General features: G+C 37.3%; 1 protein-coding gene across 1 annotated transcript in view; it reads left to right on the forward strand.

Moving 5' to 3' along the window:
* Positions 1–25,546, forward strand: part of LOC121327986 (FH2 domain-containing protein 1-like) — a 116,724-nt gene that overhangs the window by 76,433 nt on the left and 14,745 nt on the right. Inside the window, exons 9-11 of the mRNA XM_041272393.1 lie at positions 9,487–9,557; positions 21,258–21,375; positions 22,298–22,462. Of these exons, the coding sequence (XP_041128327.1) occupies positions 9,487–9,557; positions 21,258–21,375; positions 22,298–22,462 (354 nt within the window). The remainder of the gene's footprint in view (positions 1–9,486; positions 9,558–21,257; positions 21,376–22,297; positions 22,463–25,546) is intronic.

Consider the following 25,546-nt stretch of genomic DNA (forward strand, 5'->3'; position numbering starts at 1 on the left):
ATTATTATTTTTTTTGTTAATTAAAACATGTTTTTATGTTTTTTTTTTTTTTTTTTTAATGTTGGTTGACCCATTTTATAAACGCAATAAGGCACTTCAGGGTGTGGGATATACTCTAATATCCACACGCCCCGGGCGGTTAAAGCCATAAAGCACTCGGGCTGTGTGGATATTAGAGTATATCCCACACCCAGTCATGCCCTTTTGCTTACCTAACAAACAGCCTCGTGCTGAAAGCAAAACAAATGTCTTAAACGGACAACAGTGGCGATTTTAATTATACAAGATCAATGACATGATAATTGACATCACCTGGTGTTCAAAAGAATGCCAAAGCAAAGGCTATGTCATGGTCAGTTTTAAATAGGGTACCCCTGTTTTAAAAATGACCACAATTATATATAGTATATGAACTTCAAAGAAAAACAAAGTGCACCTGTAACATTACTCAGGTAGAAAATTAGATATATAGTGTATGAACATCAAAGAGTTCAAATTGCATGGTAACTACCAATTAGTAACATTTCTATGCTTTAATGAAAAATATCACTAACCTTTTTAAATATTAGCCTTTTATTGTAAACCTGTTTAGCCAGCCTTACACAGCACTGAGGGCATTTCTGCCACCCCTTCATTTGGAGTAGTGAAAGATCAGTAGTAAGGAATTTTCGATTTCACAATTTTTCAAGGAGAATAGGAGGTAAATAGTCACAGTAGCATGTACTGAGGAATGCCCACAACATCAGAGCTGACATGACTGCATTATAAGCGGCTTCAGATCAGCTTACTGGGTAGCAGCAGTGTTGTATCGGTCGTCTTAAATGCTCTTTACTTGAAAAAAGGGTCATAAATGCAGTGACTTCTAAATGTGTGGTACAACATACCGGCCAACTTTGAAAATACTAAATCAGGATCTTTTTTTTATTATTTAGGGGGTGGAGTGAGGGGCTTAATGATACCTTGACTTTTTCTATACACAGATCAGTCGTATGTTACAGCATCTGACAATAAGAATTATACTGTAATAGTTCTTAAACATGTAGTAATTCATTCAAAAGACTGTATTCTGCTATTGATCATCTTTCAATTCCATACAACAGAAAGTTGATCATGGCAGTAGTATTCATAGAGGTAGTGTGTGATGTTGGTGCCACTGCTATGCATCTGTCTCCTATTAGACCTGCATAAGCAGTGCCCAGATATACACGACCCCCCAACACACTGGCAAGACAGTAGACCTCATACACCTAGTGGACCATGATGCTGGATGTCTCTTGTGCTATCTGCACAATTGTATGTTGCTTGTGACTGATGATGGCTGTCTGTGGTTGCTTGTGTTGTTTTGCCCCTTCCGCTGCTTGTAAAGGGTTGGAAGGGAATGCAGAGTTAGGATTAAAAACCCTGACATCGTATTTCCCTACTTTTTGTTGTTTTAATATCAACCCTAACTGATGCATTAATTGTGTTTTTTGCAAAGGATTTCCTTACTTTGAGAATATATTTATAGCTAGAGTGGTCAATGAAGTAACAGTGTAGTAGTCTACAGCTAAGAGAACACCTCTCGGGAAGCAAGGGAAGCGTTATAGCCAAAGTGTTCTCGAAGACGGAGTCAGCCACCAGACACAACGTGAATCAATAAATAAATTAATACAAATGTATTACTTGTCATGATGCACATGAATCAATATATGAAATAAGTAAAAGAAAACAATGGACAAGTATGTTAATAAACTATAATAATAAAGTAACAGACAAACTAACGTTAATAAAACTAAAGGAAAACAACACCGTTGAAAAGATGAATCGCTATGTGCTGTGAAATTAACTGGCTGCTGTGTTTCGGTCTGTGGCAGCAGAGGCAAAAAAAAAGGGAGTTCTGGATAACTGTAATAAACTAACTGTCATACTAAATTAACACAGCACCCCTACACAGGCTGCAGAACGCAGCAGCACTATACAAGACATGCACATTATTTAATAGAATGGTGAAACAACTCACCAGAATGGGGAACACCAAATAACTCGGCGACTTGTCTGATTTTCATGTTTTTTTCAAGAGCTCAAACAATTTTCAACTTTGTGTAGCAAGACAAACAGCAGTTCATTTCACTGTTTGTTTACGTGCTATTTTGTAGCGATGAGGTGCACTCATGGAAATCAGAATACAAAGCAAATCAATGATATGACTATGGTTCTGGAAAGATTTAAAATCAATCAGTGTTCCTCAAGACACTCTCACGATGAAATGTTGCTTTTTTTTTACAAAATAGTACTGTATCCATGATGAACAAATTGATTACTTGTCATGATGCATGTGCATCAATTAACATGGTCTTCAAGCCAGTAATCTGTGACACCTGCATGATGTGGGAAATCCAAGAAAACCCAGCTGAGCTAAACCAAGTGTGTGTAAAGTGCTGCACGATCCAGGACTTGCATAAATTAGTAAGTATGCTAGAAATGGAGCTGGAAGAAATGAGACAGCAACAAGATCTTGAGGAGCTGGCACACCCACAATTCATGGAAGTCTGCACCACCCCTAACAGACTGAAAGCCACCAGGTAGATAGAAGGTCAGAACAGCTGGGTTCAGGTAGGCAGAAGCAGGGAAAAAAAGAAACTTCGTCAAACACCACCACCAGAAATCCAACAAATTTGAGCCACTGCAAAATTTTGATGAGTAAAACCAACATCAAGAGAACGAAAGGAACAGCATCCAGGACCCTGTTAACAGTGGTGGCAAGGCAGCAAAAAGAAGGGAGGTCATGATTGTTGGGGACTCCATATTGAGAAACACAGCAAGTTCAGTTCGCAGTTTGAATCCCTGTACTACAACAGTGTTCTGCCTTCCAGGAGCCTGTGTCACGCACATCACTGAGAACGTGGACAGGCTCTTAGAATGAACAGGAGACGACCAGGTAGTAGTCGTCCACATCGGTACAAACAACATTGGAAGAGACAGACCAGAGATAGGAAGGAAATTAAAAGAGAAAACCAAAACTGTGGTATTTTCTGGGATACTATCGGCACCTTGCAAAGGACCATATGGACAGCTGGAAATAATCTAAACGTGTGGCTGAAGATGTGGCGCACACGGGAAGGCTTCACCTATCTTGAATCATTGGACCACATTCTACAACGAGGACTATCTGTATAGGCGGGATGGACTGCACTTAAATAAAAAGGGAACCAGTCTACTTGGAGAAAAGATCCTCGAGCAGGTTCAGAAGCACTTAAACTAGAAAGGAAGGGGGGAGAAATCAACAAAAAAACAGAAGGGAGACCGCATCAAAACAAGAACAACAACTCAGGTAAGACAACCATTAAATGTATTTATCTAAATGCTAGAAGTATCAGAAACAAAATTCTAGAACTTGAAGCTACTGCACTAACAAGTAACTATGATGTGATAGGTGTTACAGAAACTTGGTTGTCTGAGAGTGATGGGGACGAATATAATATTTGTGGGTATACACTGTATAGGAAAGACAGGCGGGACAGAAGAGGAGGAGGGGTAGCGCTATACATAAGAAAGAGTCTTGAAGCCCAGGTGTTAAACCTGGACAAAGAAAATAAAGCCGAATCAATATGGGTCAGAATAATGGACAAAAATTCAAAGGGCATAATAATAGGAGCATGCTATAGACCGCCAGATTCAGACGGTGAGCAAAATAATCTGTTATACAATGACATTAGAAATGTGTATAGCAAAGGAGAAGCCATACTAATGGGGGATTTCAACTTCCCCCATATAAAATAGGAAAAACCGGTGGGGAACACGACAGACAAAATTGAAATGGTGGAAATGACAAATGACTGTTTCCTAACGCAATTTGTCAAGGCACCGACTAGAGGGGAGGCATGGCTTGATTTAGTCTTTTCTAATAACGAAGACAGAATCACTAAAACGGAGGTCAGAAAACCACTGGCAAACTCAGACCACAACATGGTCTCATTTGAAGTGCTTTTTAAAACCCCAAAAGTAATGACTAAAGCTAAGGTTTACAATTTTAGAAACGCGAAATATGAAGGTATGAAACAGAGACTTCCAGAAGTAGATTGGAGTAAAATAGAGAAAACATCCACAGAAAAAGGATGGCTGTTCTTCAAAAATTTAGTATTAGAGGCACAAAACAATTTCATCCCTAAAGTAGACAAATCAAAATGTAAAACGAAATTGCCAAAATGGTTTAATGGATCAATTAAAAAAAAATTCAGCAAAAAAAGGCACTTTACAGAGTGTTCAAAAGGGACCAAAAACAAAGTACACAGAAAGAGTACACGGAACTGCAAACGCAAGTCAAAAAGGAAGTTAGAAAGGCCAAGAGAGAAATAGAAATGAACATGAAATGAAATGCTAAGGGGGCTAAAACCAATTCCAAAATGTTTTTCCAATATTACAACAGCAAGAGAAAATTCAAACAGGAGGTTAAATGTCTAAGAGATACAAATGGCAAAATCATAAATGAAGGAAAAAAAAAATCAAATATATTAAATGATTACTTTTCACAAGTTTTTACAAAGGAGGATACCGATAACATACCCCACATGTCAACTTGTTCCTATCCAGTTTTAAATAACTTTAGCATAACCGAGGCAGAAGTGTTAAAGGGACTAGGAGCTCTTAAAATAAACAAATCCCCTGGGCCGGATGAGATCCTCCCAATAGTATTCAAAGAAATGAAAGAAGTTATTTACAAACCGCTAACCAAGATCATGCAGCAGTCTCTTGACACAGGGGTGGTACCAACAGACTGGAAAATTGCAAATGCATTACTGATCCACAAAAATGAAAACAAAACTGAATCAAGTAACTACAGACCAATAATCCTGACTTCTATTATATGCAAACTTATGGAAACTATAATAAAATCCAAAATGGAAAATTACCTATATGGTAACAGTATCCTGGGAGACAGTCAACATGGTTTTAGGAAAGGGAGATCGTGTCTAACTAACCTGCTTGATTTTTTTGAGGATGCAACGTCGATAATGGATAATTGCAAAGCATATGACATGGTTTATTTAGATTTCCAGAAAGCTTTTGATAAAGTCCCACATAAAAGATTAATTCTCTAACTGAACACAGCTGGGATTCAAGGAAACACATGTACATGGATTAGGGAATGGTTAACATGTAGAAAAAAAAGTACTGATTAGAGGAAAAACCTCAGAATGGAGTGTGGTAACCAGTGGAGTACCACAGGGATCAGTATTAGGTCCTCTGCTATTCTACAATAATGATTTAGATTCTGATATAGTAAGCAAACTTGTTACATCGCAGACGACACAAAAATAGGAGGAGTGGCAAACACTTGCAGCAGCAACGGTCATTCAAAATGATCTGGACAAGATTCAGAACTGGGCAGACACATGGCAAATGACATTTAATAGAGAAAACTGTAAGGTACTGTATGCAGGAAATAAAAATGTGTATTATAAGTATCATATGGGAGATACTGAAATTGAAGAAGGAATCTATGAAAAATACCTTTTTGTTGACTCAGAAATGTCTTCATCTAGACAATGTGGGGAAGCTATAAAAAAGGCCAACAAGATGCTCGGATACATTGTGAAAAGTGTTGAATTCAAATCAACCTCGCTACAAAAAGGATATTGCTACTCTAGAAAGAGTGCAAAGAAGAGCGACCAGAATTATTCCGGGTTAAAAGGCATGTCATATGCAGACAGGCTAAAAGAATTAAATCTATTCAGTCTTGAACAAAGAACACTACGCGACGACCTAATTCAAACATAAAAAAATTCTAAAAGGTATTGACAGTGTCGAGCCAAGGGACTTTTTCGACCTGAAAAAATAAACAAGGACCAGGGGTCACAAATGGAGGTTAGACAAAGGGGCATTCGGAACAGCAAATAGGAGGCACTTTTTTACACAGAGAATTGTGAGGGTTTGGAACCAACTCTCAAGTAATGGGTTTTTGATGCTGACACCCTGGGATCCTTCAAGAAGCTGCTTGATGAGATTCTGGGATCAATAAGCTACGAGCAAGATGGGCTGAATGGCTTCCTCGTTTGTAAACTTTCTTATGTTCTTATATCAGTGCCAAGAAAGTATTCTTTTAAGTGAAGTTCCTGTTCCTTTAGTCAGAGCATTTACAATGTGAAAAATGTGTTTCTCCACAAAGGTGTTCCCTTAGGTGAAGTGTTCTCTTAGGAGGTGTTCCTATACGCTGAGAGTACTGTATATCCAAACATGTTAATAAATCAGTTCCTTAACAAGATTAATCATTTTGATTAATAGCTTGATTTTAGTTTAATATTGAAACATTAATGGGTACATAAGGACCTTTTTATTTTATTGTGTTGCATGTTCCCTTGTGTTGCTACAACTGTTTACATAAGGTGTGTGTGCATTCCCTGCCTCAAGGTGGCTTCACATGGACCCCTCAGAACTACATTTCCCATGCTGAGTGGTAAATCCATCTCGGTTACATATGTGAGCAGGAGGATAATTAATATTATGGGTCAAATATATCAAAACATCTCTATACATTACAGACATAAATTGAGTCTACGCTTATTCCATTTTGCCAGTATAGCTTGTACAGTTTTAATGTATCTCTTAGAATACAGTGAACTAGCATGCAATAAAGGTGCACTCCACTTATAACGGACTCCAAGGGACAATGGAAATCCGTACTTAAGTACATAGTAAACAATTCGAAATGCTGTATGAAACTGAACAGAAGTACCTTAATTATAAACAATACAAGAAAAGTGTACCTAATAAAAATGGTACTGTATATATTACACTGCACGTATTGAACGCACAAGACATGCCTATGGAAAAGGAAAACTGTGTGTATTAAATGGTATATACCTTATAAGCGAGTCCATTTTAACCAGAGTAATTAAAACCCATGTTGTGTGGCAGGGACATGCCTCCTCATTTCCTTGTAAATAGAACTCCGTTCTAACAGGATCATTATAAGTGGAGTGCACCTGGAAATCATTTTGCTTCATGGAGTCGAATGAAGCGTGTGGTATAATGCTACGTTAACATACTGAATTATATACCGCTTGTAGTTTGCTATACTTAATGAAAAAATCCAGCATGCTTGAATACTACTGTAAAACTGTTATGGCTTCCGCTAGACTTTTGCGATATCGTTGTGTAGTTTCTTTGATTACATTGTCTCAATCCAAAAAAAAAAAAAATGCAGGTTATGCAAAAGTTGTGGCCATAGCTGTACCATCTGTCTTAGCAAAATGTAACAGTTGATAGTTTTCAAGCGAGGATGTTTAATTTTACTATAACTATTAAAATATTTAATATATAAAAATGCAGTATACTGTTAGCATTTTGGATGTTCGCTGTCCATGAACACCCCACTAATTAATACATTATGTAAGTATAAAAGTATAATTAATATATAAAGAGTTTTCACCAGTTTTCGATCCACTGAGTTTTGGCATGCTAGGCAAACATGCTGACCACTATACTGTAGTGATGTCATCACCTCACACACAGAAGTGACAGGCAGGCAGGGAGAATGGGCCGGTGTAATGAGAGATACAGAGCAGTAACAGACAAGCACAACCACACACATTCAACAACACAAATAACGGGATAATGGTCAAAGGTGCTTTGGACTGTTAATGGATGGACAATGACACCTGTGCCTTCTGCCAGTTCTGTTGTCAGTTCAACACTCGTCTTCTTTCTATTCCTTAAGGATATTATCTTTAACTATTGCTCATTCTTGTTAGACAGTTCTTTGGGTCATCCAGTCCTGGGTTTGTCAATTACAGATGATTTGTCTCTGTTCTTCTTGATTTATGCTTTGGATACCACACCTTGAAAATAGGGTGATGCAAGCTATTTCACTCAATGTTTTTCCTTCTTTATGCAAGTCAGGATTGTTATAATAGTAGAAAACACCAGTGGAGGCTTTGAGAAATTGTTGATGCTCATAATGCATCAAAGTAGAAAAATGCAGCATGTCTAAGACTTTTGCACAGCAGTATGTATATAAGTGTGTATATATAGTGGTTTGCAGAAGTATTCACCCCCCTGCAAATTTTTCACATTTTGTTGGCACCTGAGCGTACCACACAACTCTTTCAAATTAGACTGTACATGTAGAATCTACACAAACTACTCCACATTGATAAAGTAAAAAAAAAAAAAAAAAGCATATAGAATATAAATAGGTAAGATTTACAGAGAAAAACAGATTAATCTCAGTACTGCAGTCCTAAATCAGCTCATGTGCAAATGATTTGTTTGAAAGGTCACACAATTAGTGAAATGGTTTCAGCCTGTGTGTACTCAAAGTGGTTTAACTTGTAGATCATTTCCCTCAGGTATCTAAAGACTTTCAAGCTGCAGCTTACATAGTGATCCAACAAAGCAACCATGAAGACCAAGGAGCTTTCGAAACAAGTCAGGGATAAAGTCGTAGAGAGGCACAAAGCAGAAGGGTACCAGAAAATTTATGATATATGAGAGAGAGATCCCTTTCCAGGCTGGCTTTTTTTTTTTTAATAGGAACTGCACACACTTGCTTTTAAGTCATAGGTAGGCTTGCTACTGTTTTTTTTTTTTTTTTTTTTTGCCAAATGGATTATTAATATTGACATTTATTTTAGAAAATGTACTTTTTTTCCCAATTCAAGCAGATAATGGGTGAAATCGACTTTTTTATGTCATTGAGAAACGTCTCATTTAGATGACTGACAGCGACCTCTAGCCATTCGGCGCAGAATGGAGACTGGACAGACAGATAGCATAAAAACTACACAAACTAGAGATGATTTCTAAATAATTATTTTTCTTAAGACAATAAAAAAAATGTTTATTTATAAAATGTAAATTTATTTGTCAAACTTATATTTTTTGAGAATTTGACATTTAACAAGCTTTACCGATATTTTTTTTTAAATCAAAGTCATTGACGTTTTATTTAATCGCCATAAAACCATATTATCATTTAAAAGATTAAAACTTGAAGAATATTATGATTAAAACTGTTTACAGAATTCAGAACATGATAACATGTAAAAAGGTTCACAATTGGCAGAAAAAAGTTAAACCTTTCTAAAAAACACTTTACAATAGCAAATCAGTCCCATTCTGTTTTCAGTTTCTTAGGTCCCAGAACGTGGTGCTCCAGATAATGTCCCCAAAAGACATACATATCCATATGAAGAGCCTTTTCCCAATAACTATTTACATAAATCAGAACATTATATATATATGAACTTGATGCTTGTTTATAAGGTATTATATGGTAATAAGGTATTAGAATTGCCAATCTAAATTATCAGGAGTCTCCCAACAAAGTTTATTTGGCAGAGGGCATGCTCTTCACTTTTTATAATACAACAGCAGCGCCCCATGTCTCTATATTTGTTACTCTAATAGCTTTTGTTTTTCATGTGCTATATAGCTTTTCCAGCCCCTCCCCCACCCCCCCTTAGTGTATACACTAACACTGTTTCTATTGTTCTGCCTCTGATGCAGGAAGCAGAGAAGAAAGACGTCTCTCTTCTGAATTTCTCCAATCAGTTGCTGCACATTGGTCCTGCTGCCAGGTAAGGATGAGAGAGAGAGAGAGAGAGAGAGAGACTTTTGACTTTTACAATCCTTTATTAAGATCTATAAAACAAAGAATCTCAAAAAAACAAAAAGACAATACTGACTCTAGTGAAACTCCCCAACACATTATTATTAAAAACCTCTACAAATACGGCGCTTTAAATTCCTAAAAACAAGACTTAAAAAAAAATTAAATAAAAACATTGACTCCCCTCCTCACTCAGAAAACAGATTGCCTCTCTCACACACCACTTCATCTGGAACCTTCTAAGTCATGAACCAATTTAAAATAGGTGAAATCCACCTTGAGCCTGCTCACCACCATCACTCTGAACAGCCTGTTCACCTGAGTCAGCCCGAAGCCTGCCAACTTGTTCTTCCGAGACTTCAGAATGGCCAGTTTTCCCTGCCCTAGAAGAAAGTTAAACATTTAAACATACATTGCTGTCCCTCCTCTTGTAGGGGACTCCAAAAAAAAGCATAATCTTTGTGTATTCAACTCCCAGCATCTCTAACATTCTGCTAAGGAGATGAAACAGAGAGGCTAACCTCTTACACTCACTGTATGCATGAAACAGTTTCTTCCTCTGCACAAAAAGCGCATTCTGAGTTAATACTGGGATCTGTTTTATGAAGGAGCCTACCTGTGGCCAGTATACCATGTATTAGTCTCCACTGTAGATCTCCTACTCTCTTATCCAGAGGTAACTTATACAGTACCCTCCATTCTGGATTCCCCTCTTCTCCTAGTTCTAGGTGGCCTCTCCATCTGGAACTACCACCCCCTTTAACTCTCTGCGGTGGGCTATTTTTATGCATAATTTATACACATCTTTACTTTCCAGATTTTTAAAGTTTAGATGTTTCATTTTGTGTATTTTCAAAATCCTTCCTTTTTTCTTCCTCCTCCCCTTGCTCCTCATCTCCCTCTAAAGGAGACACTAGCAGCTCTGGGAATTTAGTGTCTTGTCCCTCTCTGTGCGGCCCCATCTTCCAGAGCTTCCCTGAGCCTTGGAGACAGACAGCCCCTCACCTCCCTCAGCACCTTCGCTCTCACATCGCCAACCCAACATGCCTTTCAATTCAGCTGCACTCAGCCAGCAAAATAGCCCAAGCACCAAAAGCTGATCTTTAGTAAGACCTGCTTTTACAAAACTGCCCTGCAGTGCTAAAGACTGAAGGCACTGCGCTGAAATGAGAGAATTAAAAAACAGTGGTTCTTCTAAGAGAGTTTGAGCTGTCATATTCTCCTCCCTCTGCACTCTTAATGTTCCCCACACCTTTAAAACACTGTGATAAAAAGGGGGTAGAGAAGATCTGTCCAGAGTAAGGTGGTTAATCAAAAACAAATGAATGCCATATCCCAACCCCTCCACTTTGTTGAAAGAGGCTGGCTAACCTCTTCCAGTGGGTTCCCTCTCCAGTGTACAGGAGTCTATGCAAAGCCTGCATTCTAAAAGCTGCCACCCTGCCGGCGATGCTAACCAACCCCTGCCGCTCCTCATCATGAGGCAGGTACAAGACAGCAGACCTTAGCCAGTGCTTACCTCCCCAAAAAAAACTCCACCAAAAGCTTCTGAATGCTGTCTACTAGGTTTCTCGGTGGATCTAGACGCACCAACCTGTGCCTTATCATTGATGCAGCCAGATTATTAATCACCAGAACCCTCCCTCTGTAAGACAGCTGAGTCAGCAGCCCTCGCCACTGATCTAATCGAGCCTTCACCTTCTCTATCATGCCCTCCCAATTTTGCTCCATATAATTATCTGTACCAAGGTACACTCCCAGCACCTTCATCCCCGTCCTACCCCACCTCAACACTTGGGGCAGTAAAGGAGGGCTGCACTCCTGCTACAAAAAAGTATCACTTTTGGCCCAATTTATCTTTGCTGATGACGCTCTCTGAAAAATATTAAAGCTCTGTTGCAATTCCTGAACATCTCTCTTACTGCAGCATCCCGACAGGGAGCAGCCCTGCCTAATCCCCCTGCACACTGGAAAGGGTCTACTCAACCCACTGTTTATTTTTAATACACTAAAAACATTGTTATATAAGAGCTTAATACATTTAATAAAACCAGGGCCAAACCCGAAGGCTTCCAGTGTTTTAAAAAGGTAGCAATGGTCGACACAGTCAAAGGCTTTTTCCTGGTCTAAGGAAACCAAACCCACATTAAAATCACAATTTTTGGCTAATGATAAAAAATCTCTTATTAAAAATATGTTATCAAAAATTGCTCTCCCAGGTATACAATAAGTCTGATCTGGATGAATTATCTTGTCCATGCAATTTTTCAATCTCATTGCCAAACACTTCGAAAAACATTTTAAATCACAGCATAAAAGCGCCACTGGTCTCCAGTTTTTGATTAAACAGAAATCCCCTTTTTTTGGCAACAGACTAATTACAGCCCTCTGACAACTGAGTGGCAACTCCCCTGCCTGCAGGCTTTCCTGTAGCACCAGAAACAAGTCCGATCCCATGTCTTTCCAAAAGTGCTGGTAGAACTCAGCTGGCAGTCCATCTATCCCTGGAGCTTTTCCTTTTGCCAGCTTCATGACAGCAGTGTTTAACTCCTGGAAACAGTTTCATATCCAAACTATGCTGCTCTTCCTGGCTCAGTCTGGGCAGCCCATCCAATAATGTGATTAGGCGGATATTAACACATGGCTCACTGGCATACAGTTCCTCATAAAAGCGCACTGCCGCCTCGCTGACCTCTTCCTGGCCTGTCAGCTCCTTGCCGCACGGCAACCGGCTTACTATTGGCTCTCTTCTTTTCCAACCCGAAAAAGAAACTTGTAGGGGCATCCATATCTCTCAACTCTATGAACCTGGATCTCACTTGTGCCCCCCGCACTTTCTCCTCCAGCAGGGTGCTTAAAGCTTCACTACACTCACCCAGGATCTCCTGTGCTGCTGACACAATAACTTAATTTGTGTCTTCCCTATATCCCACCACTGACTTAAATTTCTAAATTGAATTTTCTGTTCTTTCCATTTTTGCCAAAAATCTTGAAATTTGTTTTTTGAAACGAACATCTTATAATAATTTAACATTTAGGTGCGAATATGGTGCACTGTGTATTTCTTTATTTTTAAATGCTGTGATTATTACGCAGTGATGATCAGATAAACTATTCGGTGTTATTGTTGCCCTTATAAATGTATTAAGATGACATCTGGGTATATATATCCTGTCTAATCTAGCTCTGACTGTATGGCGAGAGATGCAATGTGACCACGTGTACTGTTGAGTGGTGGGTTGCAAACACCTCCAGACGTTTTATATGAGTAGGTGAGGCGTTGCTTTATATCAATGCCTCACCTACTCATACAGCAATGGAAGAGTCAAACCTGCCGCTTCCCCTGAATGAAACCCCATTGCCGAGGCTGAGTCAGCCCTCCTGCACTCACAACAAATTATTTAATTCTTTCTTATATATATATATATATATATATATATATATATATATATATATATATATAATATATATATATATATATATATATATATATAATATATATCATTATTTATTTTTAAATAATTAAAAGGATTAACTCAATCCAAACAAACCTTCCTCCTACAAACCTTCAGCTTCCTCAAACACCTCACAAGCCCCTCCCACAATCCTCAGTAAGAGAGAGAGAGAGAAAGAAATAAATGGAAGTTACTCAGAATATAGTCGTACAAGATAGAAAAACTTGTTTTGAAACTTCTATACAGAAGTTTCTATAAAGTCTCTACACAGCTCCAAGAGTGTTGCTATTTTCACCACATTGCATCGGCTAAACTATCTGTACCAGTGCCAAAAGTCTGAAACTTTCTTGCATCCAAATGTGAAAAACAAGAGAATGTAAATACCTTTTATACACAATGAGATATAAGTCGTCAAACTAAGGTAAGATTGTTGTTCTCCTTCTCCTTCTTCCTCTTCCGTTTTACTTTAAGAGTGTGTAGCGACTTTTCAAACAGAAAAGCTAAATAACAGGACATCTACCAATCATGTGATTCCACGTGTTGGTCAATGTCAAAATAAACCAGGGATTGCAAGCAGTTTGATATCCACACCATTTATATTAAACAATGATTTATGTTTTAAAACAACACATATCGCAGGGAAAAAAAATACTGTGGTTTGAACTTGCAACATGACGTCCTTGAAGAGCCCACGGTCTTAACACGCTGTGTACCTGGCAGGTGTTGAAATGTGTTGATTTTTTAAGCTTACATTAATGCATGACCAGGTTTCGCTGAAAACCTGAAGGTTCTGCTCGATTTTAGAAATGCTCCGTTTCCTGTTTGAAAATATCTAGTTTCCTGTTTGGTAGATACCATAGAATGGAATTGTACACGAGTGGCATGTAACTTCTTTGTCTAAGTCTCTGATTGGTGATAAATTGTAGTTCCTCGTTTTAATTAAAAATAAATAAAGGAATAACTGTATTAGAAATGGTAGAAATTATTTTATAAAATGCATAAAGAAATAAATATATTTAGAAATAAATACTTTTAAATAAATGTAGAAATTAATGTTTGTATTATAAATGTAGAAAATTAAAAATAGCAAGCCAGAAAAACATGTCATATTAATTGATCTGGCTGATGCTTTTATCCAGAGCAATTCACATTTATATACCTATATACAAAAAGTATGTTTCATATTTAAAAAAAAAACAAACAAACAAACAAAAAAAACTATTTGTACAATCAGACGTTAGTGCTTCTTCACTTGTAGCATATGTGGAGTAGTGGGTATGGCACTGTGCTCTTGACTGGAAGGTCACAAGTTCTATCCCAAGTGGGGGACACACAGCTGCTTTACCTAGATTGGTTCAGTAAAAACCCAGCTGTATAAATGAGTAATTGTATGTAAAAAATAAAAATGCCGCAATTGTAAATTGGCCTGGATAAGGATGTCTGCTAAGAAATAAAATAATAATTTGTAGACCTGGTTGGTACTTGGATGGAAGACTGCCTATATACTAGGTACTGTAAACTTTTCTTTGGAGTTTTACTCAGTGGTGTAGTCGAGGGTATATGCAGGTTAACAGTGTTTACCAACTTTGAATTTGGGCAATGTATCGCTTACCCACTTCTTACATAAGGGATACAGAGTTCTACTCACTTCTACTCTCCTTTGATGTGCAAATCCTGTGTTAGACAAGATAATATAAACCATGTTCGCAGCGCTGTTTGCTGCATAACCGTAGAACCGTCTCTATCATCTATAGAATCTCTCTAATATAGACAGATAATGTGTGTATAAAATCTACACCCTCTTTCAAAATTTTCACCTTTTGTTGCCTTATAGCCTGGAATTAAAATTGTTTTATTTTTTTTTCATTTATCTACACATCCTACCCCACAATTTCAAAATATTATAGAAATTTGTAGAAAATTAATTAAAAAAAAAAAAAAAAAAAAAAAAAAAAAAAAAACTGAAATAGTTTGGTTGAATAAGTGTCCAACCCCCTTGTAATAGCAATTGTAAATTAGCTGAGGTGTAACCAATCACCTTCAAAATCAAACAAATGATTTCAGGATAAATTGATCAGTTCCTGTAGGTTCCATCTGCTGGGTCGTGCATTTCAAAGCAAAGACTCAACCATGAGCACGAAGGTTCTTTCAAAAGAACTCCGGGACAAAGTTGTTGAAAGGCACAGATCAGGGGATGGGTATAAAAAAATATCAAAGGCCTTGAATATCCCTTGGAACATGGTCAAGACAATTATTAAGAAGTGGAAGGTATATGGCACCACAAAGACCATGCCTAGATCAGGCCATCCCTCCAAACTGGATGACCGAGCAAGGAGGAGACTGATCAGCGAGGCTACCAAGAGGCCAATGACAGCTTTGCAAGAGCCAAGACTGGTCAAAGTGTGCGTGTGACAACAGTATTCCAAGCAGTCCACAAATCTGGCCTGTATGGTAGGGTTGCAAGAAGGAAGCCATTACTCAAGAAAGCCCACCTTGAATCCCATTTGATGTATGCAAAAAAGAAAAAATCCTCTGGAGTTTCCGTAGCCACGTGGCAAAAAGTTTTGTGGTCTGACAAAACTAAAATTGAACTTTTTGGCCTAAATGCAAAGAACACCATCCCTACTGTGAAGCATGGTGGTGGCAGCATAATGTTATGGGGATGTTTCTCATCGGCAGGGACTGGGGCACTTGTCAGGATTGAAGGGAAAATGAATGGAGCAAAGTACAGAGACGTCCTTGAGGAAAACCTGCTGCCCTCTGGAAGAAAGCTGAAACTGGAATGGAAGTTCACTTTTCAGCATGACAACAACCCAAAGCACACAGCCAAAGCTACACTGGAGTGGCTAAGGGACAAAAAGGTAAATGTCCTTGAGTGGCCCAGTCAGAGCCTTGACCTAAATCCAATCGAAAATTTGTGGCATGACTTGATCATTGCTGTCCATCAATGCTCCCCAAGGAACTTGACAGAGCTTGAACAGTTTTGTAAAGAAGAATTGACAATTTTTGACCAATCTAGGTGTGCAAAGCTGGTAGAGACCTATCCCAACAGATTCAAAGCTGTAGTTGCTGCCAAAGGTGCTTCCACCAAACATTAACTCAGGGGGGGTGGAGACTTATCCAATTATGATCTTTCAGTTTTGTATTTAATATTTTTTTTTTTCTCAATAAAAGCTTTTTCCCCTCCTTATTTAAATGCATGGAACTCTGAGGCACTGACACAACAAAATGTGAAAAAAAGTTCAAGGGGGTGTAGACTATCTATAGGCAGTGTGTGTGTGTGTGTGTGTATATATATATATATATATATATATATATATATACACACACACACACACACACACACACACAGTACTGTGCAAAAGTTTTAGGCAGGTGTGAAAAAATGCTGTAAAGTAAGAATATTTTCAAAAATAGACATGTTAATAGATTAGATTTATCAATTAACCAAATGCAAAGTGAGTGAACAGAAGAAAAATCTATATCAAATCAATATCTGGTGTGACCACCCTTTGCCTTCAAAACAGCATCAATTCTTCTAGGTACACTTGCACACAGTTTTTGAAGGAACTCGTCAGGTAGGTTGGCCCAAACATCTTGGAGAACTAACCACAGTTGTTCTGTGGATTTAGGCAGCCTCAGTTGCTTCTCTCTCTTCATGTAATCCCAGACAGACTCGATGTTGAGATCAGGGCTCTATGGGGGCCATACCATCACTTCCAGGACTCCTTGTTCTTCTTTACGCTGAAGATAGTTCTTAATGACTTTCGCTGTATGTTTGGTGGTGTTGTCATGCTGCAGAATAAATTTGGGGCCAATCAGATGCCTCCCTGATGGTATTGCATGAAGGATAAGTATCTGCCTGTACTTCTCAGCATTGAGGAGACTAATAATTCTGACCAAATCTCCAACTCCATTTGCAGAAATGCAGCCCCAAACCTCCCCATGCTTCACTGTTGCCTGTAGACACTCATTCTTGTACCGCTCTTCAGCCCTTCGGCGAACAAACTGCCTTCTGCTACAGCCAGATATTTCGACATCAGTCCAGAGCACCAGCTACCATTTTTCTGCAACCTAGTTCCTGTGTTTTCGTGCATAGTTGAGTTGCTTGACCTTATTTCCATTTCGGAGGTATGGCTTTTTTGCCGCAAGTCTTCCATGAAGGCCACTTCTGACCAGACTTCTCCGAACAGTAGATGGGTGTACCAGGGTCCGACTGTTTTCTGCCAATTCTGAGCTGATGGCATTGCTGGACATCTTCTGATTGCAAAGGGAAGTAAGCATGATGTGTCTTTCATCTGCTGCAATAAGTTTTCTTGGCTGACCACTGCGTTTACGGTCCTCAACGTTGCCCATTTCTTTGTGCTTCTTCAAAAGAGCTTGGACAGCACATCTGGAAAGACCTTGCTGATGCAGTATAACTACCTTGTGTCTTGTTGCTGTGCTCAGTCTTGCCATGGTGTTTGACTTTTGATAGTAAACTGTCTTCAGCAACCTCACTTGTTAGTTGAGTTTGGCTGTTCCTCACCCAGTTTTATTCCTCCTACACAGCTGTTTCTGTTTCAGTTAATGATTGTGTTTCAACCTACCTATTGAATTGATGATTATTAGCACCTGTTTGGTATAATTGTTTAATCATAAACCTGACTATATGCCTACAAAATCCCTGACTTTGTGCAAGTGTACCTAGAAGAATTTATTCTGTTTTGAAGGCAAAGGGTGGTCACACCAAATATGGATTTGATTTAGATTTTTCTTCTGTTCACTCACTTTGCAATTTGTTAATTGATAAATATAAACTATTTTTGAAAGCATTCTTTATAGCATTTTTTCACACCTGCCTAAAACTTTTGCACAGTGCTATATATACAGTATATATACACACACACTGCCTATAGATAGTCTACACCCCCTTGAACTTTTTTTCACATTTTGTTGTGTCAGTGCCTCAGAGTTCCATGCATTTAAATAAGGAGGGGAAAAAGCTTTTATTGAGAAAAAAATAATAATTTTTTTTTATAACACTTTTGTCCAAACTCTATGGCCAAACATATATTTAAGAAATAAAACTGTGCTCAGTTCTTCTCAGTGCTGTAAAGGAGGGGGCCGGAAATGTCTGCTCAAGGAACTACACCGCTCTGCTCCCCCGCTCCATATACAGTTGACTCGCTCCACATGGCTCACACTCTGGGTGTTCCTGCGCGTGAGACTGACAGCCGAGATCTCAGTCAGAACTGTGGCGTGAGCAAGGGGTGTGGCTACTGGACATTGTGTTCTTTGTGTGTGCTTTTTGCAAATTCCAAGCAGGACTTTTTAATTTATTCAAAAATTTTTTCAAAAAAAAAAAAAAAAAAAAAAAAAAAAAAAAAAAAAAAAAAAATATATATATATATATATATATATATATATATATATATATATATATATATATATATATATATATATTATCATATCCCAATGGAAATTAGTAATTTCTAGAAATTTCTCAAACAAATTTTAGGGAACATTTTTTTTGCAAAACTTCAAAAATACTAATTTAAAAGTATTCATGCCCTTTGATGGTATGATAGTGTTGTATACAAGGTGCTACAAACTTCAATATGATAAAGCAGAACGTAATTCTAGAGAGTTTCTAGAAAATGCTGGATTGTAGGTGAACATTCTTAGAGTATAAAAAGTTTAGGCATAGGGTGGTTGCTGTCATTATCAGTTAGTCAATATGAAAAAAGTAAAGAGCTATCTGAAGACCCAAGCATTTGAGTATCCCAATTTCAGCTGGGTCTGTTATCAAGAAGTACAAGACTCATGGTACTGTCACAACGCTCCCTCGGTCTGGAAGAAGGAAGGTTCTTTCACCAAGAACAAGTAGAAGAATTGTGAGGAAGGTTAATAACAATCCGATATTGACTGCCAAAGATATTCAAAGTGAACTGGCTGCAAGTGGGACTGGGGTTTCCATTTCAATCATAGGTAGAGTATTGCATGGTGAAGGTCTCAGTGGTTGCAGGCCAAGGAAAAAGCCACTCTTAGGAAAACGTCACAAGGACAGTTGCTTAAAGTTTGAAAAACGGCATTTGAATGATGAATATGAATTCTGGTCAAAGGCTTTTTTGAGTGATGAAACAAAAATCGAGCTATTTGGTCACACTGATACTCGTTATGTTAGAAAGTCTGAAACCCTCCGCTATAAACTTGGTTTAAAGAAGAAGAAAATCAAGGTTCTGCAATGGTCTAGTCAAAGTCCTGACCTAATTCCGATTGAGAATCTTTGGTATGAATAAATTGACAGTATAATCGTAAATCTCAAAAAACTACTCACTTTTGTATTACTTTAGTATAAGTACATGTTAATCTGGATTCATATGTTGTTTTTTTCTGACTTTATGTGAACGAAAAGACACACATTTGCCCGTTTTCCCATTGGAAATAGTGATATTTTGAAATATCACTGTCCTGGTCACAAAAGCAAAGTTTGTGGGGAATAATAGCCATTTTCTATACTTTTGAGGCATAAGCAATTAGGAAATAACACTTACTACCCAGGAAAAAAAATAAAAAAAAATAAAAATTGTTACACAATGTAATTTTCAACTCTGGCAGGATCTATGGGGGAAAAAAAAAAAAGCATACTCCATTAAAACACCTTTTCCTTATCAAATTCCTGAACTATGATAAAGAAAATTATATTTAAGATTCTTTAAAAATAACTTAATTTATGTTGTTATTGATTAAATTCAGTTGCAATTTGAACCTTAACACCTGTTTTATTGTGTTTTTTTTTAAATTACAGATACCAATCTCCACGTGTTATAAAAATAATAGATGGGCTTCAGTGAGTTTAAAGGAAAATAATTCCATCTCAGGTTTCTGTAACAGTTTATAATCTACTTGACCTAACGGTCTCGTAGTTTACAACGTCATATAAATCCTAGATGGAATTATTTTCCAGTAACTCTGAAGCCCATCTATTCTCTCATTCATTCTCCTCCCTCTCTCTCTCTCTCTCTCTCTCTCTCGCTTGCTCTCTCTCTCTCTCTCTCGCTCGCTCAGCTCTCGCTCGCTCTCTCTCTCTCTCTTCTCATATATATATATATATATATATATATATATATATATATATATATATATATATATATATATATATATATAGATCTACATAATTCAGAAAAATTGAAAAAAGTATTTCTTAAGGCCCCAGTTGTAGCATTCAAAAGAGAAGCTAATTTAGGTGATGTTCTAGTTCACAGTAAACATAAAAGAATAATTGACAGAATAAGTTCTACAAATACTTGCACTAGTACATGTAAAGTTTGTAAATACATCGACAAAAGTAAAAATATAATTAAACATAAGAACAACACATATCCACTAAAAACTAATAGCCTGTGAAAAATGTGATGAAATAAAATATGTTGGACAGACTTGAACAACTTTCTGTAAAAGAATTCAGGATCACCTTTCATTAATTAGAAATAAAAAAAAAAAAAATGAATGAACCAATAGTACAGCACTTCACCAGTCATGGACATGACGTAAATTATATAAAGTTTGTAGTATTAGAACAGCTAAAATTAGACAATGCGACATATAGAAGAATAAAAGAAAGTAAATGGATAAATAGACTGAACACAATTATGCCAGCGGGACTCAACAGAAAAGAATGAACTAATTAATTCCAATAAATATATAACAGTTAAAAATAATTAAATAAACAAAATTAATTCAAAAGTTGTGCATGCTGATGCGCTGGGGAGACCATACCAAGACTGATCCTCAGAGTCAGCATTGCATGATAATATAAATATAAGTTTATATAAAATAATGTTAATTAGAATTAATATAGATTTAAAGATATAAGTAAAAGTGATGTCACAATATATAGAACACCATTACATTATGTAAGAATAAATCATGGGTTTGAATATAAACAATAACAAGTAGTTGTCATGCTGTCAAACACCTATAAATACCTCCAATGTTTTGATTCAAACACAGGCTCCCTTGAGAAAGAGATGTACAACATATTGAAATATATATGTGTGTGTGTGTGTGTCTACCAACACTTTAAAACTCTAACCCTGCTTACTTCCACTGTCGTACAAACAGAAGGCTTGGTAGTTCCAGGCAGGATGACATGGGGGCTTTTGTGGTAAGCACATAAATACCTAGGAACTGGAACTCAAAGTTGGGAGTGTTCATTTCATGTATTTAAGGTTCCTTAAACAAGAAGTGGAGGCAGATTTCCAGAAGGAAGTGAAAAGGGTTGCAGATATGCAGTTGATTGTTGAGAGACACGAGGAGCTGCAAGAACAGATGACATCCTTCATCCAGGTGAACAAAACACTAGCACCCTGTAAATAGAATACTCTGCTCTAACTTGTTTCAGTCGTTCTGGTACAACATTCTTACTGTTTCTTTCTGTTGACGGCTCATTCAGTTTTGAAATAGTTATGCTTTTCATGATGCTTCTTATTTGGATGGTGATTTTGTTATGGATTAGTTCATATATTCTATATATATATATATATATATATATATATATATATATATATATATATATATATATATATATATATATATATATATAAAAATCTACCTTAATGATTACGTAAAGGAAATTACTGGATTTTCCCTTAAAACTCATAATTCTCGCGAGAGAATAAATTTAACTTATGACGAAGACGAAAGTTTATTATGTCTAACTGTATTTTCCAGTAGGCAGACGTTTAAAGGACGTTCTGAACACGGACTAAACGTTGTCATTCCGATAAAAATTGGTTCACTACGCGAGCAGTTGTAAAGAGTATGTTGTATTACACACTCCTATGGGTAACGTACACTGTTTTAGCGTCCCCTGGTGTCTGTTTTTAACACTACATTCTTCTGCATACTTCACATAGCAACAAATTGTATACAAACAAATAGATCAAAGTCTGCAACACACTATGGAATACTTACATTTTTAGATTTTGAAATTAACAGTAAGGCTATATTTAAATTTAAGGTGATGCCGCTCTCCCTTTCTCTCTTACTGCACGGTTTCAGGTTTTGAAAGATATTTGGAAATGGTTAATACATTCCTATGGTGCTAGTATTTGGCTAGAAGTTTTGTTTAACAGTTCGGACAAAAATGGCAATATTTTGCGACGGAACCCTGGTTATCATTGGTTCATTTTATCAAAGTACTTTGTCCTCGACTCTCCCTATCAGTATCTTATTGTCACTTTGATCTGGTTCTCCATCTTCTTTCTAGGAAGCAGAGAAGCAGCTGACTGAAGTTAACTCTTCACTGCAGGCTCTCAGCTCGGTGAGCCACTCTCTAGCAGAGTACTTCTGTGAAGATCCTGAACAATTCAAGCTGGAGGAGTGCTGCTCCATTTTCCACTCGTTCTGTGAGAAATTCCTTCGAGCCACCCAGGTAACAGAGGCCAGAACAAGCCTATTTGGAGCAAGTCTAGAAATGGGTAAACTCAATCAAGGCTTTCACATTTTAAATGTGTTGTTGAACATGATTTAAACCATCTGCAGTGAGGCTAAATCATATTGGACACAGGCATACCTGACTTGCACAGCAAAATAAGTATATGTAAAGAAAACCAACATGTTAATGATGGACTTGCAGGCTTGCAGCATCACAGATTTGCAGTTGTTAATAAACTGACCCATACTTCTGACACTAGATAGGCAACTTCAGAGAACACAAAGTACTGCATGTTGCTGTTTCAATTTCAATTTAGCAGGACATCCCTATTACAATAATTCTGACACAGTGCTTAACGTTTTTAACTTTCAACTTTGTTAATGTGTCATGTCTTTTGGTAATCTTACTACTCTGCAGTAATTCACTTGAAAGGATTTTTTTTTCAAAGCGAAATTGAACCACACCCCGTCCTCCAAAATAAATGTACCAGTAACTTATTTACAATAAAATTTGCAGTAATAGCTTTTTAAAAAAAACAAACAAACAAACAAAAAAACAGTTTTTTGTTAAGTAGCAGTAATATGCATCTTCTAAATATTCTCTTGAATAAAATGGTTGGCACATTTAGATAGTAGCAATTCAGTGTCTTCTATGCAGCAAGACCATTTGCAGAGTAAAGGCCCTTGCACACCAGACGTGACACGATTTTTACTGGAGCGACACGACAGATTCACCGTGAAAACACAGTGCATACCAGAAGCGATCACAGAAATGACGTGACAGCTGGACATTTGCCAGGTCTTTCAAAAAGTATGATTACTAACAAACGCAATAGAAAATGGCTTATTATGATTATTATTATTATTATTATTATTATTATAGGTCAGGGTAATTTTGTACTGCAAGTATGATCTACCTCCACTGTCAGTGAAAGTGTGTGTTATGGGGTGCCCACACCTTATGTGTATTTTATTATTTATGCAGGTCAAACCTGACCTGAAAATGACATTTACTGACCTGCATCCGAACAACAAACCGTGGAAAAATTCACATTCCGAACCGGACCCGTCCAGCTTTGCGGGGTCACCTGCGGGTAACCAACCCAATGCGCTAGTAATGTACTAGATAACACAACCTGGGATCAAGCACTGAGTAAAGGCCGTCCCAGATTTCAAATATTTCAGTTGGTACTACAGATTCATCCTAAACCCCCAATAATCCCCTTTTAAGCCTAGAAAGAGTAGCTTTTTGCCATATAGTTTAAATGAAGGTTAATACATAAATTACCTGATACAGTTGTAATACAATAATGTTAATGCCATTTGCTGTTGAATGTTCCTTGTTAATAATGGAACTCCCTTGTTCAAATAATGCCCTCGATCTTGATCTTTTATTGACTCAGGAGTTAAATTATTACCTTGTAACATGCCACAGCAATATCAATATCCCCTAAGTATAGACAGCTGACACTGGCATCAAACTGGTCAACAGTACCTTAATGAGTTTCTACCATGCTTTCTTGCTTCTCAATATCGGTACAGTTGACGTCACCTCTCATACAATTCCATTCAACTGCAAGGCCGGTTCAAATTAGTGACATCACAATCGTCCACTTATTCTCTTAATCAATGGTTTTCCCTCTTAAATGAAAGTCTCAATGGACAAAATAAAGGATTGTACTGATCTTCACTAATACAGATGTTCACAGTTCTGTAACACTATGTTATAGACTGCTCAGGCTTTTTCAGCCAATCAAAGTGCACATTTTGCCTCCTGTATTCCACACACGGAGAAACCCTATTCATGACAACAACCGTCCCACTTTCAGTTTTTACTGTGCTGTATTCTCCATACCAGTATGATTGGTGTCACATGCTTTAAAAAATTCTCCTTGGAATGCCATTCACTGCAAAGCCCATTCAAAATGCTGACATCACAACTGCAAAGCCCATTCAAAATGCTGACATCACAACTGCAAAGCCCACTCAAAATGCTGACATCATAACTGCAAAGCCCATTCAAAATGCTGACATCACAACTGCAAAGCCCATTCAAAATGCTGACATCACAACTGCAAAGCCCACTCAAAATGCTGACATCATAACTGCAAAGCCCATTCAAAATGCTGACATCACAACTGGCTGCGTACCTCAGCCACTTAACAGTATTCTTCTTTTTAATGAAATTGACAAAAGACTAACTAAAGATTGGTAATGATTAGGAAACAAATTTAGCTGGATGTTTAACTTGTATATTAATAATAAAGCATTGTGTAATTAGTGCTGGGACAAATATCTGAATATTCGAACACATATTTTTTGACATGTATTTGGATACAAAAATTGGATGTTCATATTCGCTACAAATGACAAAAATACCTTGCACTTATTTGCCGTCTTTTTTAGCACTCCCTTTATTTAGAGGGTGCTAAAACAAATTTTTCACCGGCTGCTTTTGGGCAGCTGGTGCACCAGCTGCCAGTGCTCAGTGTTGCGTGACATGTACAGGGCTTGTCCACGTTCTCGAAGCAGTTTTTATATTCTTACTTGTAAGTAATTGTTTTTAGTTCTCAGTTTCAAGAGGGTGAGTGCACACAGCAGGTGTTAAGTACTTATTTTGAAAGGTTTTGTTCTTTTTTCCTGTTAAATTGTTGTTTTTATTTATGCTGTGTCTCATGGCTGGCATTAGGGGTACAAATGATGTTTCCCTCTATTTGATCCCTGCTATTACTGCTATTACTGGTACAGAGGGTTTGTTCGAGTTCTCTTTGTATTCATGTTTCTATTTTAATGTTTCCAGGCCATTGTTGGCTTACTGTCAGATGTTAGGAATGTCATACCATAAAAAAAGGTGATAGTTCTTTTTGTGTAATTATTTTGATACAAAGTCAAATTAATTTTATTACTAATCTTGTCTTGTAACATTCATCCTAATCCGGGTCCCCTGACTGGGAATGACTCTATCAACACCTCGTTATTTTAATGATTAATGATTTTTGTTAAAAGTTTAGGATTTTTTCACATAAATATACAGAGTTTACATCCTGACCAACTTAAGGTAAGTATTTCTAGCATTTATCCA

The sequence above is a fragment of the Polyodon spathula genome, chromosome 15, assembly GCF_017654505.1.
Source record: "Polyodon spathula isolate WHYD16114869_AA chromosome 15, ASM1765450v1, whole genome shotgun sequence".
In the NCBI taxonomy this organism is placed as follows: Eukaryota; Metazoa; Chordata; class Actinopteri; order Acipenseriformes; family Polyodontidae; genus Polyodon; species Polyodon spathula.